Source organism: Paroedura picta, chromosome 4, assembly GCF_049243985.1.
Source record: "Paroedura picta isolate Pp20150507F chromosome 4, Ppicta_v3.0, whole genome shotgun sequence".
NCBI lineage: Eukaryota > Metazoa > Chordata > Lepidosauria > Squamata > Gekkonidae > Paroedura > Paroedura picta.
In genome coordinates, this window is record NC_135372.1 from 137,670,295 (window position 1) to 137,688,369 (window position 18,075).

General features: G+C 46.4%; 1 protein-coding gene across 1 annotated transcript; it reads right to left on the bottom strand.

Annotated features, from left to right (window-relative positions):
• Positions 1 to 8,780: 8,780 nt before the first annotated feature.
• Positions 8,781 to 17,779, bottom strand: RPS21 (ribosomal protein S21). Its single transcript, XM_077335788.1, has 6 exons — positions 17,635 to 17,779; positions 15,540 to 15,635; positions 13,409 to 13,472; positions 11,613 to 11,684; positions 9,627 to 9,682; positions 8,781 to 8,848 (listed from the first exon to the last, which is right to left on the bottom strand). The coding sequence occupies exons 2-6, from the start codon at positions 15,587 to 15,589 to the stop codon at positions 8,839 to 8,841; spliced, it is 252 nt and encodes an 83-aa protein (XP_077191903.1). The 5' UTR covers positions 15,590 to 15,635; positions 17,635 to 17,779; the 3' UTR covers positions 8,781 to 8,838.
• Positions 17,780 to 18,075: the final 296 nt, after the last annotated feature.

Genomic DNA, 18,075 nt, shown 5'->3' on the forward strand with positions numbered 1-18,075 from the left:
TTAAAACCCAGGGCCTCAGCACCTTCTCTCCAGGGGGAGGGGGAATAAAGGGTTGCAAAGAATTAAAGTTAAGTATATCAACTCTACAGTGTTGATTGTATTGGATTTTTAAAATACCCCCATGGCAGAATTTGTTAGCCATAGTTTGCCTGGACATAGAAACACAGAGCTAGAGGGACCACAAGGGTTATGTAATCCAACCCCCTGGACAATGCAGGAGACTCATAATTACTCCCCCTCCCACCCTGCAACTGTATGCCCAGAGGAAAGCAAAAAACCTCTAGACTCCCTGGGTCGGTTTGATCTGAATGAAAATTCATTCCTGGCCCCAAAGCGGTTATCAGCATTGCCCTGAGCATATAAGAAGGGGCCATGAGAGCTGAGCATTGGTGTAGCGATAGTCATCTTGGTGTAGTGGTTAAGAGCAGCCTGCTGGGTGATCTCGGGCCAGTCACAGTCCTGATAGTGCTGTTCTCACAGAGCAGTCCTGTCAGAAGCTCTCTCAGCCTCTCAGGGTGTCTGTTGCGGGGACAGGAGGGGAAGGCGATTGGAAGCCGCTTTGAGACTCCTTCGGGTAGGGAAAAGCGGCATATAAGAACCAACTTCTTCCTCTTCTTCCTCTTCCTCTTGTGTAATCTCAGACCTCTCTCACCCTCACTTCCCTCACAAGGTGTCTGCTGTGGGGAGAGGAAGGGAAGGCAATTGGAAGCCGCTTTGAGACTCCTTCGGGTCACAAAAAGCAGGGTATAACCAACCAACTCTGCTTCGTCATCCCTTCCTGCCCTCTCTCTCACCATCTGCCCAGATTCACAGAATTTGTCTTGCTGTCACGTGGCTATCCAGCCTCTGCTTAAAAACCTACAAAGGAAGCAAGATTACCACCTCCAAAGGAAGCCTGTTCCACTGAGGAAACGCCTTAACTGTCAGGAAGTCCTTCCTAATGTTGAGCTGAAAACTCGTTTGACTTAATTTCAATCCGCTGATTCTGGTCCGGCCTTTGGGGCAGCAGAACAGAACTCTGCTCCTTCCTCGATAAGACAGCCCTTCAAAGACTTCGACACGCTACATGCTACTTCTCCATCCTCTCCTATCCCATTTAAACATAAACCTTCCCTCATTGTAAACAAATGCCTGAAAATCAGACAAAACGGTTTCGAAAAGCAAAACTAAAATCTAACAGCATTCATTTCACCGTCAGAGTAGTTCAGCAGTGGAATAGGCTGCCTAAGGAGGTGGGGAGCTCCCCCTCACTGGCGGTCTTCAAGCCAAGGTTGGATACACACTTTTCTTGGATGCTTTAGGATGCTTAGGGCTGATCCTGCGTTGAGCAGGGGGTTGGACAAGATGGCCTGTATGGCCCCTTCCAACTCTATGATTCTATTATTCTATGATTCTATGGCCTGTATGGACCCTTCCAACTCTATGAATCTATGATTCTATGGCCTGTATGGACCCTTCCAACTCTATGATTCTATGATTCTATGATTCATTTTCAATTCCAGAAAAGAACTGAAGTTCAGCGTAAGACAAGAGTGCTGCCTGGTATAATCCCCTGCCAAGAAAAGCCACATGACCCCGTGAATTGCCGTATTATCCAACTTTGCCTGGCCAAAGTGACCACTTTGTGTGGTGGGTTTCATAAGCTTTGGGAGAAATAAAGCACAGGTATGCCCATCTATAATCACCTGCTTTCCCGAAGGAATGAAGGCAGCTCTCTGGAACCACACAGTGGCCAGCAGGGATAATACAAACTGAGATCAAGCTACATTTTTGACTTGGTTGCTGGTTTTGCATCTTGGCACAGCATTTGATCGGTGATTTGGTTGAGATTTGGCTGTTGTTGGTCACATGCTAGCAACCCATTAATGAAGAAGAAGAAGAAGAAGAGTTGGTTCTTATATGCCACTTTTCCTTACCTGAAGGAGTCTCAAAGCGGCTTAGATTCATAGAATCATAGAGTTGGGCCTCCTGGGTCATCTAGTCCAACCCCCTGCATAAAGCAGGACACTCACAACCCTATTGCTCATCCACTGTAGTCCACTCTCCTAAGCAACTGTTTTCTCCAGAAGAACTGATCTATTGAGTCTGGAGATGAGTTAGAATTGCAGGGGATCCCCAGGTCTCACCTGGGAATTGGCATTCCCAGGCTGAGTTTTTGCTACTGAGTTGAAAGTCTGGTTCCAGCAAACCTCTGAAGGGCTGCCGTCTCTCAGGTAAACACTTATCTGTACCTTCAGAAGAAGGGATTAAGCTGTGCATGGTATTCAATAAATAAAAGCTTGATGAGGACTGCACAGTGAATAAGCTAAAACAGCCTTTCTCATAGAATCATAGAGTTGGAAGGGACCTCCTGGGTCATCTAGTCCAACCCCCTGCACTGTGCAGGACACTCCCAACCCTATCGCTCATCCCCTGTAACTCAACTTCTTTACTGTTGAGAAAGCCTGATTTAGGCCAACCTCAAATGACCCCAACGTAGCGGTGTTATGCTTATTCCCACTGGACCCCAATTTAAAACAGAAGCAGATGCTTTGCTGGGATATGAGAGATATTTGGCCAGAACTGAGTTAATCTAGGAGTGGATCCAGTTCCAGTTTGGGATTTCAGCAAGAGGAATTCCTCTTGGTTCTCAAACAATGGCATGCTTCCTGGTTGGAAGATGCCTCTAATTGGCTTTCCTCTGTTTACTTCTGGTTTGATTCTTTGTGGGACTCACGGCGGGAGCCAGGCATTGTCCCAGGCAAACAGTTCCCAGCTCAAGTTCCAAATTCTGCAGCCCAACTCAAGCGTCAAAGGATGCACGCTGCAGATTCAAAAGAGAGGTTCTGAGCTGTGCAGGTATTACATATTTATTTTATTTATTTTGAAGAAGAAGAAGAGTTGGTTCTTATATGCCGCTTTTCTCTACCTGAAGGAGTCTCAAAGCAGCTTACAATCTCCATCCCTTTCCTTTCCCCACAACAGACACCCTGTGAGGTGGGGGTGAGGCTGGGAGAGCCCTGAGATTACTGAAGAAGGGTTGGTTCTTATATGCCGCTTTTCTCTACCTGAAGGAGCCTCAAAGTGGCTTACAGTCGCCTTCCCTTTCCTCTCCCCACAGCAGACACCCTGTGAGGGAGGTGAGGCTAAGAGAACCCAGATATTACTGAAGAAGGATAAGTGTTGTTTCTTATATGCCGCTTTTCCCTACCCGAAGGAGGCTCAAAGCAGCTTACAGTCGCCTTCCCTTTCCTCTCCCCACAACAGACACCCTGTGAGGTGGGTGAGGCTGAGAGAGCCCTGATATTACTGCCTCACCCACCCCACAGGATGTCTGTTGTGGGGAGAGGAACGGGAAGGCGACTGTAAGCTGCTTTGAGCCTCCTTCGGGTAGGGAAAAGCGGCATATAAGAACCAACTCTTCTTCTTATTGAAAGTAGGATCCTAATATGGAATCTCTGTAGCACTTGATGTTTCATCTTGTATCACTCAATGAACCACTCTCAGATAATCATACCACAGTTATTCTGTTCATGGTTATAGAGTCACTAGCAAGAAAGCCCATTGCAAGCAGGCGCTATATTGTTCTATGAAGTCACTGCAAGCTGCCCTGAGTCACAAGAAAGGGTGGTAAAGGTAAAGGTAAAGGTATCCCCTGTGCAAGCACCGAGTCATGCCTGACCCTTGGGGTGACGCCCTCTAGCGTTTTCATGGCAGACTCAATACGGGGTGGTTTGCCAGTGCCTTCCCCAGTCATTACCATTTTACCCCCCAGCAAGCAAGTTGGGTACTCATTTTACCGACCTCGGAAGGATGGAAGGCTGAGTCAACCCTGAGCCGGCTGCTGGGATTGAACTCCCAGCCTCATGGGCAGAGCTTTCAGACTGCTGCCTTACCACGCTGCGCCACAAGAGGCTCTAAAAGGGTGGTATAAAAATGTAAATAAATAAAGTCAGTGTGGTGTCATGGTTAAGAGCAGTGGACTCAGCTTGGTGTAGTGGTTAAGAGCAGCGGCTTCTAATCTGGCGAGCCGGGCTTGATCCCCCACTCCTCCCTCAGCAGCCAGCTGGGAGACCATGGACTCGTCACATATACTGCAGGGTTGCTGGGAGGCTAAAGTGGGAGGGGAGAATCCTGTGCATCGCCCGAGGCCTCTTGGAGAAGTAAAAATGCACTACATAAGCCAACCCACATATCCTCAGTGGGCTAAAGCAATTGTTTCCATCTTCGATTCTCTTGTCCACACAGGAAAATCCTTGCTATAGTGAACCTGGGCCTATTCTGCACATATTGGATAATGCACTTTCACAACGTGCTTTTGCAGCTGGATTTTCCCGTGCAAAACAGGATTATCTACTTTTAAAGTACACTGAATTATCCAATGTGTGCTGAATGGGCCCTGATCTACGATCGCCAATGCTGTGGTGAGGCTGCTACAATCCGTTCAGACTCAAGACAGCAGTGTGAGGCTACAGACGCTATACGGATGTCCTTCTGAGTGCCAAGTCTCCCAGTTACAAGGAGAATTTCACAAGTTGACTTTGTCTAACCATGTAAGGGCAACAGGGCATTGCTTGTACAATCCCCACTGCAGCACATTCCCTTTCATGGCTCTTTGGGACCCGAAAGTCTCTTGTCCGAGAATAGCACAGGTCATCTTACTGCACGTTGGGAAAGGGGTCTTAAATATACAGCTGAAAAAGCCTTCTGGAATAGCTTGGGCCAGCGTCATTGTTTTAGTTGGGTAAGGAAGCAGGGTGTTGTTTTTTTTTTTAAAGGCTCTGGTAGACAGCAGAAATATTGTTCCCTTCCCAGAATAATCAGCACAGGGAAACCAAAAATGTGCGTAAGGCGGATGTAATAAACGTCTCAACTTCAGATTATATGGACCTATGCAGGCTTTGTGAATACGGAAGATTAATCTAAGACAGGCGTCTTCTTTATCGATTGGATTTTCTCGGCAATGTTTTTACAAGGTAGGTTTGCCAGGTCTTTCCTTAACCCTCTCCGTTCCACCGGCGGCAGCAAAAGTCACAAACAAGGAAATACTATACTAAAGCACACAGAGGCTGCTATATCACTGGAAGGCAACAATCACAAAATTCCGGCTCACGTTGTAGAGGGTAGTTATGCTAGGACTGGTCAGTGGTAAAAGGAAAGGAGGCTGACAAAGTACACAGTGGTTAGGCATGATCTAAGTCAGGGGCAGTCAAACTGCGGCCCTCCAGATGTCCATGGACTACAATTCCCAGGAGCCCCTGCCAGCGAATGCTGGCAGGGGCTTCTGGGAATTGTAGTCCATGGACATCTGGAGGGCCGCAGTTTGACTACCCCTGATCTAAGTGGACACTGGCCAGAGCGTTACTCAACTAAAAGAAACGGTGCAAGATGGAAAGATGTGGACAAAGTTGAGCCATAGTTCTCTTAGAGCAGGGGTAGTCAACCTGTGGTCCTCCAGAGGTTCATGGACTACAAATCCCATGAGCCCATGCCAGCATTTGCTGGCAGAGGCTCATGGGGATTGCATTCCATGAACATCTGGAGGACCACAGGTTGACTACCCCTGTCTTAGAGCTCTCTCAGCCCTGCCGCCGTCTCCTCCAAAGCAAGCTTGGGTCATGGTAGCATCAGAGGAGAGGGCAGTGAAAGGAATAGACGGTCCACATGCCTGGGAATTTCCATTTCGCTGCCTGAAAAAACGTGCACCCACACTAAAGCTCACATCTTGAAAAAAACTTTTGTAGGTCTTAAAGGTGTCACTGGACTCAAACTAAAGCTACTGTTCTGTTTTGGTCTTTTTTTTTTTTTTACTATTTCTGATTTCCATTTTTCTAAGCAAATCCTACATCTGTTTAACGGTTTAATATATCTCCCTGGGTTGTTCAAAATGCTCGCTAATCACAAATCATAGCTCTGCTCCTCAGGGTGAGGGGAGACTTAACCGAAGGAACCCGTCGTCTGGCTAACCAGCAGGAGCCGATAAACATGTGCATAAAAACGCCATTTGTTATACTTGTCTTGGTTTGTGGATCCAGGCCAAGAACTTGGATCTCCATACAGGAGGGAGGTTATCTCGGTATTTCTCTCAACGTCTGTTATGCCTTCCCTGCTGAATCTTGGCTACTGAACCATTTCCCAAACAAAAAAATCTCGTTGCTTCCAGAAGCCACAATGAAGCTCAAGGGACCTGTGGCTTCCGACATTGCTACCCTTCCTGTCCCTGCTGGTCTTCCTCTCCCACAAATACAGCTGTGCTAAAGCAGAGGTCGCTTCCCAAGCCTTCTCTTCCTTTTGGTTTAATTTCTGTGAAAGAACACTTGCATAATTTTATGGTTGGGGGTCCCCACAACATGAGGAACTCATTTGGATTTTATTTAGCCAGGGAAGCTCCATTCTGCCTCCAGAAATCACCAGGGTGAAAGAGTCCAGTGGCACCTTTAAGGCCAACCAAGTTTTATTCAAGGTATTTCGAGCGCATGCACACTTCCTCAGATACAATGTTATGGAACCTGACAGACTCGTTGTCCAAGAGTAGCACAGGTACTTTTACCGCACATTGGGAAAGGGGGTCTTAAAATGCATCTGAGTTATTTGAGAAAGCTCATACCTTAAGTAAAACTTTGCAGGTCCTGAAGGGGCCACTGGGCTCTAAATTTGTTCTGCTGCTTCAGACCAATACGGCTTTCCCACTTGAATTCACCAATTCACACTGCCTGCTCTGCCTGTTGTCACAGGCCTGCCTCATTAACCCACCTGACTGCATGACATTTGGAGAGCCAGCCTCTTTCAAACCTAAAATCAAGAACAGCTGTGCACACCAGGTCAAAAGTGCAGGGGATATTAGCCGGAACACAGGGGCTCTGAACATACATCTTCTCATTCCATTCAGCTGGGTTCCCACTGGGCTCTGCTAAACAGATACTCAGGGATCAACCTGCTGCCAAGTTAATAAGTTATTAGTAGTCCCGAAGTAGCTGCACAACTATTTCATAGAATCAGAGTTGGAAGGGACCTCCGTGGTCATCTAGTCCAACTCCCTGCAGAATGCAGGAAATTCACAACTAAAATGGGGATTGGCATTTCCCTGGGCATGCAAGAAAGGGCCACAAGAACCAAGCGCCAACACATTCCTTGTTCCCCACCCACTCACAACCTGCCTAACCTCATAAAGGTAAAGGTATCCCCTGTGCAAGCACCGAGTCATGTCTGACCCTTGGGGTGACGCCCTCTAGCGTTTTCATGGCAGACTCAATACGGGTGGTTTGCCAGTGCCTTCCCCAGTCATTACCGTTTACCCCCCAGCAAGCTGGGTACTCGTTTTACCGACCTCGGAAGGATGGAAGGCTGAAGTCAACCTTGAGCCGGCTACTGGGATTGAACTCCCAGCCTCATGGGCAGAGCTTTCAGACTGCATGCCTGCTGCCTTACCACTCTGCGCCACAAGAGGCTCTGCCTAACCTCATAGAATCAGCATTTTTGTGAGGTGGCTATCTAGCCTCTGTTTAAAAACTTGCAAGGTGGGGAAACCCTCCACCTCCCGAGAAAGTCTGTTCCACTGAGGAACTGTCAGGAATATTTTCAGGATGTTCAGCTGAAAATCCCTTTGAATTGATTTCATCCCATGGGTTCTGGTCTGACCCTCTGCGGCAACAGAAAATAACTTTGCTCCATCCTCTCTGTGACAGCCCTTCAAATAAAATAGATTTAGGCATTTTGCAATAACCGTATTCTTTCCAGAATGTCAATATCCTACGCTTTCCCTGCTTGAGAACAGAAGAAGTTATGATCCTGCCTGGGAATCAAGAGCAAAGGGAGAGGGCACTTCCAACTACCCACATCAACCAAAGAGGCTCATTTGGTGGGTACAGGTGGGCCTTTTCAGTGGCAGCCCCACAACTGGGGAACAGCCTCCCAAGAGAGGGATGCCTAACCCCCTCACTTTCAATCTTTGCGAGGCAGCTGGTTTTATTTAGGGCCATGCTTGATTAATCTACTGGCAATCCTAAATTATCATTTTATATGTTGGGGTTTTTATGAATTCTATTTTATCTCTGAGTTCAGCAAGCTAGAAAGGTGGCTAATAAAATATTTTAAATTAAGTTCTAACAACTGCTTTCTTGCACTCTAGTGAATACAGTAAGGCAAGCTATTCTTGCAACAAAGGAGAACACAATGAAGTAATAATCCCCGGGTAAACAGTCAAATTACTACCACATAATAGGAGACCTCTTACTGTTTTATTTTTCAAAGCTGTTCATAGAGTAGCTTCTCTTATATTTTTGCAATCTGCTTAAAACTAATAGGTTAAGAGGCAGTAAGAGGTAGATTATATTGGAATTAGGACCTCTGCAGGACGAGGCATGTACACATGTGACTTGATAGCTGAAAGTACAGCCAGACAAAGGGTGCCAGTAACTGAATCTATCCTGGAAGTTTAAGCATTTAAGGCAGGGGTAGTCAACCTGTGGTCCTCCAGATGTCCATGGACTACAATTCCCACGATCCCCTGCCAGTGTTCGCTGGCAGGGGCTCGTGGGAATTGTAGTCCATGGACATCTGGAGGACCACAGGTTGACTACCCCTGATTTAAGGTAATACTTTAGAGGCCAAAAGGACCTTTGGAACAATTTTAGCCATACAAAACAACGTGGTCATCCATCCTAAACAAGTCCAGAATTAGTTCTAATCTGACACGAAGCCTTAAACCGCTGCTTTACAGGTGACAATTCAGCAATCACAAAACTTCATAAAGTTGGCAGAACACCTAACATTTATTCCAAACTGAAACCGGACTCTGTATATTAAGTTTTTCAAGCAGGTTTATTTTACAAGAAATTCTGCATCGTGGTACTTTTCCAGTTAGAAATTCCTGGAAAAGAAGAGGGAAAATTAGTTATTTATTTTTATATTGCCGCTCTCAGAAAGTCTCACAGTGGTTTACAAATATAAAACAGTAATTTCCATAACCCCCCCATAAAAACAGCTCTGATCAGAAACCAAACAGATGGCCATCACTACCCTAAGATTCTAAACACTCCACCCCCTATCTCCTGATTCAGCCTGAGGGCCAAGCTCTCTCACTGGGAGCAGGAAACCAGATCTAACCTATCTGGGGGATCCTCCAATGGTTACACCAATACCCCGCCGTGGCCTCAACTGTATGCCTGGCAGAAGAGCTCCGTCTTGTAGGCCCTGTGGAAAGCTGGTAACTCTGACAGGGCCCTCGGCTCTTTCGGTAGCTCATTCCACCAGGTTGGGGCCAGGACTGAAAAGGCCCTGGCCCTGGTCGAGGCCAGGCGGACATCTTAGGGACCCAGGACAAACACATATAAGAATCTCAACCCTTTGAGGCACATTATGCTGAAGAAAAATGAGCTACTCACGGAAGTGTATTCCTTGTCACAAATTTTGTCAGCTCTTAAGGGGCTACTCTTTTCTACTATTCATCAGCCTAATTTACTGGAGAATTGTGAGAATGAAATGGGGCAGAACCACATAACAGCTCTCTGAGCTTCCTGAAGGCAAGGGTGGGACTAAAATGGACTTGATCCAGGCTCCATCACACCCCAGAAATCAAGAGATTATATTCTAATACAAGGAGGAAGTTGGCTCAGCTAAAGCTTCCTGCGTTATAATCAGATACTTACTTGGAAACAATACCATCATTCTTCGCCAAGCGCAGAATTGAGTCATCGGATTCCCCCTGAAAAGGTGTAAAGAAATTGCTATGGTTAAGTCACCTAAGAACAGCGTGTCAAAACTGGCAGCATAAAGCAAGAGGAAAACACACCCAAAGCAAGAACTTGGGTTAACTCTGAAATATGTCATTTGTCTGGAAGGAGAAGCTTATGGAAGCCTCACTTCAAAAATCAATGTGGACAAATAGAGAGGGTTCAGAGGAGATCGATGAGAACTGTAAATACACCCACACTTGAGAGAAAATTGCCAACCGTGGTCTGGGCCCAGCATATATGAGGGACCGCCTTTCGCCCTATATCCCCCGCAGGGCTTTACGCTCGGCGGGGGCCAATTTACTGGTTATCCCCGGCCCCAAGGAAGCCCACCTGGCCTCTACCAGGGCCAGGGCTTTTTCGGTCCTGGCCCCGACCTGGTGGAATGAGCTCCCGGAAGAGCTGAGGGCCCTGCGGGAATTACCAGCATTCCATGGGGCCTGTAAAACGGAGCTCTTCCGCCTGGCCTACGGTGAGGCCGGGCAGTGAGGAGGATCAGGCCACCCCTCATGAAATCTGGTGGTAATGAGTGCTAGCTCCCTCCACCTCCCTGTAGCTGAGGCGGTGGAGACGCAATGATTAGTATTGCCATCTATTGTTGTTATTGTTGATTAATTGGTTGTTATTTACTGTAATTTTATGTTATTGTTATGGATTTTAGGGGCTTTTATGTGAGCCGCCTTGAGCCTTTGGGGGGAGGTGGGATATAAATAAAATTATAATTATAATAATAATAAAATGATACATCCTATGGGACAATAAGCTATCTGTTAACCAGCCTAAGGGAACGTGCATCACAGTGGCTTGAGGAAGAGGTGCAAAGATCACTCACAAAGGAACGATCAGGTGACAATAACAGATGGCAACACAACAAATTTTGAGTCCAGTGGCATCTTTAAGACCAACCAAATTTTATTCAAGGGATGAGCTTTCATGTGCATGCACCTTTAAAGGTGCCACTGGACCCAAAATCTGTTGTGCTGCTTCAGGCCAACACTACTACCCTAAACTTGAATCTAACGGAAGCCAATGACAGCCTAACATGCTCTCCCAATGAAAGTTAGGTACCTTTCTAGGTCCAAAAAGGCATTTGGACTTAAGAGCTGTGTGTGTCTAACATCAGCCTGGTAGGATCTCAGAAGCTAAGCAGGGTCAGCCTTGGTTTTTATTTGGATGGGAGACCACTGAGCAATACTGGAATCATGACGCAGAGGCAAGCAATGTCAAACCATTTCTGAAATGCATCTTGTCCAGGTAGGGGTCCATGGGAATTGTAACCTGTTGACATCTGGAGAGCTACAGTTTGGCCACCCTTGAGTTACCGGCTCTTAGGAGTGCATGAGCCACTTCTGCCCCCTTCTGTTGCCGTCTTCTGCCAGAGGGGAAATACATTTTTGTATTTGGCATTCCCCCTAGGATTCATCCTTCCTAACCAATATTTTTATGCTTTGCGTTTTTTTAAAACTTATAAATTGTTTAAACAGACTCCCTGTGAGGTGGGTGAGGCTGAGAGAGCCCTGATATTACTGAAGAAGAAGAGTTGGTTCTTATATGCCGCTTTTCTCTACCCAAAGGAGGCTCAAAGCGGCTTACAATCGCCTTCCCTTTCCTCTCCCCACAACAGACACCCTGTGAGGGAGGTGAGGCTGAGAGAGCCCTGATATTCCTGCTCTGTCAGAACAACTTTATCAGTGCCGTGGCGAGCCCAAGATCACCCAGCTGGCTGCATGTGGGGGAGTGCACAATCGAACCCGGTTCACCACTACACCAAACTGGCTTTCATGAGAATGCCCTATAGAATGGCCTCAATGGGCAACTGCCCCCAAAAGAAAGTCACCTTGAGACAAAAAGATTCTGAAAGTTCAATACACCTTAGAAATATATTGTTAAGGAAACACTCACCATCCTACGGATTGCTCCACAAATGGCGTATGTTTTGAACTGGCCGTTGACTCTGCCTGTGCCCTTGTCAACCTGTAATTGGAAGCAGTTCACCGCATCAGAATTAGTAATCCTGTAAACTTATTTTGTCATTATACTGAAAGAAACCCCATGGGAAGAGTGTCATCAGATCTACAAATTTGGAAAATGCACCATTCAGAAAATACCTTTAGGCCTCTCTGCTACCTCCCTGGCTAGTAAATTAATGGGGTTTAGCTGCCTTAATGAAAAATGTGTTTGCCCAGGTTTGTTGAAGCAGAAGTCTGTCCTGGCCCATGTATGGAGAAGGATTTATTTTCCTAAATGTTACTAAGCCCCAACGCATCCCAGCAAGCGGAACTCTTGTTTAAAGATGACGGAAAACAAGAACGCAATCATGCATTACAGAATGAGAAATCACATAAACAATCAACAAAAGTAGTTTGGATCAGTGGCCCAGATCAGGTTCGGTTCTGGTTTTGACCTTTCAGGTCCTTTGCGATCTGGGGCCCACATATCTGAAGGACCCCCTATTGCCCTATGTCCCTCGCAGGGTTTTACACTCTGCGGGTAGTAACCTGTTGGTCATTCCTGGCCCCCAAGAAGTTCACCTGGCCTCAACTAGGGCCAGGGCTTTTTTTTGGTCCTGGCCCCAAACTGGTGGAATGAGCTCCCGGAAGAGCCGTGGGCCCTGCGGGAGCCTCCGGCATTCTGTAGGGCTTGCAAGGCAGAGCTCTTCCACCAGGCCCGTGATTGAGGCTGGGGATTGGATGATCAGATGAGCTCCCCAGAAGTGAACTCCACCAGGCCGAGCATCGCCTCCGGTAGATTGCCAACACTTGGATGCCTCCAGGGCAGGGGTCCCCTACCTTTTTATCACCGGGGACCACTCAATGCCAGGGACCACTCAACACCGGGGACCACTCAATGCCTTTTACTGAGGCCTGGTGGAGGGGGGGGTAGTTTACTCCTCTACTCTCAACCACTGCCCTAGAGCTCTCTGATCGCTATGGTAATGTTTAAACATCCCTTCAAAATAAGATACAGACACGCCACAACAATGGAGTGTGTTGTAAAGGGCCGGGGGGGGGGGGGGGGGGAGAAGGCATCCTTTGGGGCCCACCTCCAATTAGTCGAAGGACCACATGTTGTCTGCGGCCCACAGGTTGGGGATTGCTACTCTAGGGTATACCGGGAGGCAGCTTTAGTGGCTGTGGGGGTTGGTGACAGTTTTGCTGCCGGGTAATTTTAACGGAGTTTTATATTGCATGTTTTATGTGGGGTTTTTTATTCTTATAACCTGCCATGAGATGGCTTGCTGGGATATAAATCTAATAAATAAGAACTAAAGGCAGTCCCTGTTGTCATTAGCTCAGAGTGATGCTAAAATGCCCCTGCCAGAGACAGAGCAAGACAAAGTTAAACATGGCACCAGCACAATTTCTCCCAGTGCTCTTCTTGGGAGACCAAAAATTGGCTGGCTAATCAGTGTAGTCTTTCCCTTCTGAATCCATAAAACTCTAATGGCTTAGAAGACCACAACCATATATATTTATTGAGCAATTCGGCTTTTTCCTACAGCTGTCATACAGAACTGCTGAAGGAATGCTATACGCATACACTTATCCACAGCACAGGGTAATCTGCCATACAAGTGTTTATCTCCTACTCAGTTCAGGTATCTGGAAAGTTACAAGACTGGCTAAATAACAGACTTCTGAAATCTTTCATGCTTTCTACTGGCACATTATGACTAATTCGGTTGACAGATGACCTACCTCTGAAATATTTATTTGGATGGAAGCATGGTCCTTAGCACCAATTATCCGATTGCTCGCAGAGCTGATAGGGAAAAATGAGACAGCAAAATATCATAAATAAGCCAGCTCTAGGAAAACAAGCCCCGCCCCCATCATGACAAGGTGGTGCAGGCAAATCTTGACAAGGCCACACACTTAGAGGCCCACGTCTGTTCTGCCTACACAGCATGGCTGACCTGTGCATATTCCACCACATATCCTTGGCAGAAACACCCATGTGACATTATTAAGCATATAAATCCATTAAACAATAAATCCATAAAAAATGCTGCTTATTATTCTGATTTGTGCTCTCTGGTGGAGTTTAACTCTGATGTGACTGTTATAATCTATGTTGCATCTGCTGTTGAATCACAGGGAAAGGTAGGGATTTTTTTTTAATGATTTGGGTTTTGACAGATTAGTGAGCATAAGATTGTTGTATTCTACATCCTACCCAACATTTCATGTCTTTTCCATCACTATTTTAAGTTGTGCATGTTTGATACACTTGTCTAGTGTGCTAGAATTTCTTCCAGCTGTCTTTAAAAACAAAAAGAAAACAACAAGGAAGTAACTGAAATAGAAGAAAAAAGAGGATTTTTATATGGCACTTTTTTCTTACTCGTCTTTCCCCAGAAGCTCGAGTTACAGCACATAAAATCCCAGTAGAACCATATAGTAAAACCAATAAAAACAAGAATACATACAATCGAGAGCACAATAAAACAAGCACAATAAAACAAGATGTGGCAAAAAACTCAAACCTATCTATACCGCCCCTCAGTGACCCATCCTGGGGAGGGGGGGGGGGGAGAGGGCGCTAGTTGGTCTTTGCTACTGCTGCTGTAAGGGGGGGGGGGCAGATCGTCCTTGCAGCCCAGCCTCACCTGATGACCTCCATTTTGCTTACAATTACAATACAAATACATTTCCCTGGCTCACTGAAACAGAGTAGACTAATTCCCATGGAGCAGAGAAATATTATGAGAAAAAAGCATGCAAAAGAGCTGACAAAGAAAAAAATCACTGTTTTACATGGAATTTTTTCACTCAAACAATAAAATTTCCATCTTCATTTGCACCATCAGCTCTTTTGTTGGATGAAGCCCAATCTTTCAAAGACGGAGGTCCTGTGGCTGGGCAGGAAGGGACCATGTGAGGAAGTGTATCTTTCCATGCTGAATGGTGTGCAGCTATCAGTGGCTCACTCTGCCAGGAACCTGGGCATGATCCTGGATGCCTCCCTCTCAATGGAAGCTCAGGTCACGAGTAGCACGTCTGGCATTCTACCACCTTTGCCAAGCCAAACTACCAGTGCCCTACTTTGCCCCAGGACACTTAGCCAGTGATCCATGCTACGGTCACCTCTAGACTAGACTCCTGCAACTCATTCTACTCCCGTCTTAGCCTTGATTTGGAAACTGCAGCTGGTCCAAAATGCAGTGGCCAGGGTCCTCAAAGCAATACCATGGAGGTCCCATATCGGGCCCATCTTCCCACAACTACAGTGGCTACCAGTCAAATTTTGGATTAGGTTCTGGTAATCACCTTCAAGGCCATACACGGTCAGGGCCCAATGTACCTGAGGGACCGCCTTTCTGCCTACTCCCCTCAAAGACCTTTGCACTCTGCCACCTCCAACAGGCTAGTGATCCCTGGCCCCTAAGAAGTCCCCTTGACCTCAACCAGGGCCAGAGCCTTCTCTCTCCTGGCCCCCACCTAGTGTAATGAGCTCCAAGGGAAGATCAGGGCCCTAATGAAACTAAAACAGTTCCAAGGCAGCTCTTCCACCAGGCATTTGGTTGAGGTTGACCGGAACCAGTACCACCACTGGGCCCCTGAATCTGCCTCCCAGGAATCCACGTACCTGAACTGAACAGACCTGTTAGTTGTTCTGTTAAATAGTTATTCTCTTTTGTTGTTACTATTGCTGTATTGTACTCGACACAAAACCGAGTTCGAGGTATTGTTCTTTATGTTCCATGTGAACCGCCCTAAGCCTCAGAGGAGGGGTACATACAAATGGAATAAATAAAAAGTAAACAAATTCTTCTCTGTGATCAGTGCAGGCTGCCTTGTTGGTTGTTCTCTGCATCCTTTTACTCACCATTTACGAGGCACATACAGATCCACAAATTCCCCAGCGTCGTTCTGCATGGTGGGTTTTTAGATCTTGCGACTAGTGAGGTGCGACAAGACTCTCCTGAGTAGAAAGACAGTGGATCAATGCCTTTTAGATTCCAGTTACTTGAAATTAGAGAAGATGCCTAGCCATCTCTGAACACTACCCACTTAGGGAACTATTTCAGCAGATTCTTATTTCCATGTGCATAATTAAAATGAGAACGTGTGTATGAGTTTAACCAAGCAGGGATATTTTCTTTTTGTTTCAGCTCTCAGCTATGGGGATTAGCATTTTACAACTGAGAAAAATTATAATAAAACCATGTAAGAATTCTCATTTGTTTGACAATCCCGAGATTATGATTATCAACAGGCACCTCGCATTTTCTTCTTGATTATTTGTTTCTGAAAGAAGTGTTCTTTCCAGAGAAGTGTTCTGGAAATAATGAAAAATTCCCTGAAAGAGAAACCCGATGTCTTGGAACTAGGGCAACCGAGCTCTCCTAGTTTCAATTAACAAGTAACGGGCAGCCCTTTACCAAGATATGAAGACCTTGAACAACAATGTGAGAAAGATGCTGAAGTACTAACCCAGGCTCAGACTGAGTATGGATCTTAACTTCTTATTCACAGGTAGCTAGTCTCATCTGAGCTTTGTAAAAAGAAGCACGATACTATTTAGAACTAGGTTTAGATGTCCCTTCATCCACGAACTCTGGAGAACTACCAAGGCAAAAAAGTTCACTGGAAGATTTTGATCAAATCAAACCACATAATGCCTCTTATTAGGACCCACTAGTTACACAAATCTCAATGGAAATAAAACACTCACTCAACCTATTTGGTTAAGTGATTTAGTGGAAGATTAAAGACTAATAAAATCAATTATTGGGCATGTTTGCCAGATTTAAAAAAGCTTTAAAATAAGAACTCTGATTAGAATCCTGGTCTTTGGGTGTTTCATGGAATTTGTCTTAGCCAAAGCTGCCCTGAAGCTAACATCACACACACTGTACAGTACTCTAATTTTATATACAAGGAAAGAGATTAGGCTATCTTAAACTAAAGATCCATTTAGTAAATCTCCCCCCAGGTTCTGACTGATGTTACAGCATCATACAGAACAGCAAAACTTTCAAGGCATCTGCTTCAAGAGCTCCCTTTGTCAGAAACTTTGACTCTCAAAAGCTTATACCCTGAAAATCTTGTAGATCCCTAAGGTGCTATTGGATTTGAACCTAGATCCTTTAATAAAGAACAACTTGGCTACTGTAGTAAACTCTCTTATGGATACATGTACCTATAGAATACCTTGCTGCAAATGAGGACTGGAGTCAGCCATATCACAAGCAAGATGTATTCAATATTTGGCAAACCACTTCTCTCCCACAAGCAGAGAAGAATAGGTAAAACCTTCCTCCGCCACCAAAAGAGGGCTAGCATGCCTCAGGTCATCAAATACCAACAAAGAAGCTTCCCTCTCCCACTCCATAAAAGACAAGGCAGAGAAAGGAGAAATATCTGAAGTAGGTTGACCTCGCAGTCCTAAACAAAACCGTCCCCTCTCCCCTCTCAAGTTCACTCAAGTAAATGAGCTTAGAAGCTTTTGCAGTCGAACTTCCAAAAAAGTTATTTATTTTTTTTGCAGAAGGCACACGGGGAGGGGGTTTAGCAGGCAACTGCAAGGATAAAATTGGGGGGTGGGATTTAATTCCTGAGGTTCTTGAAGAATAACTAGACCAGGGGCTCGTGGTAACTGTCGCCCATGGAGATTTGGGGACCCGCAGTTTGGCCACCCCTGAACTAGACACCTAAGAAAGGCGGGGGGGGGGGGGAGAGAGAGAGAGAGAGAGAGAGAGAGAGAGAGAGAGATTCCACGCATGCGCAGAACTCTCAGCTCGCCCCCCCCCTCTGCAGCCAAGAAAGGCCCTCTAGATAGCCTCGAGTACACAGAGGCTCCAAGAGCGACACAGACGGGAGGCCTTCCCCACCCATCTCTTTCTCCGCTCGAAATCTCTCCCGCCGCCCCGGTAGCGACGAGAAAACCCACCCGCCGGCCGGACCAGGCCTCGCCTCACCTCCTCACACGCCGCGCGTTCAGGCCGGAAAGGAAAGATGTCGTCACTCGGGTGCGACGACACAGCCCGCGACGGGAGGGAGCAGGCCGAGTCGCGGGTGAAGTGACATAACGAACACGTGGAGACCATCGGCCCCGCCCACTTTCTGTCCTCGCTCGAGCGAGTTGGGCTTTTGACTGAAAGGCTGGCTGGTCGCGCATGCGCTCTCGCGGCCGTCCCGTCTGTCAAGGAAAGGGAACGGGGGGGGGCGATTTGAAACGCGATTAAAAGGAACAACCCTCCAGGGGTAGTCAAACTGCGGCCCTCCAGGATGTCCGTGGACTACAATTCCCATGAGCCCCTGCTAGCAAAACTGGCAGGGGCTCATGGGAATTGTAGTCCATGAAGGCTGGCAGCTCTCCTCAGCCCTAGTCCTAAAATCATATGCCAGATTTTTTTTAA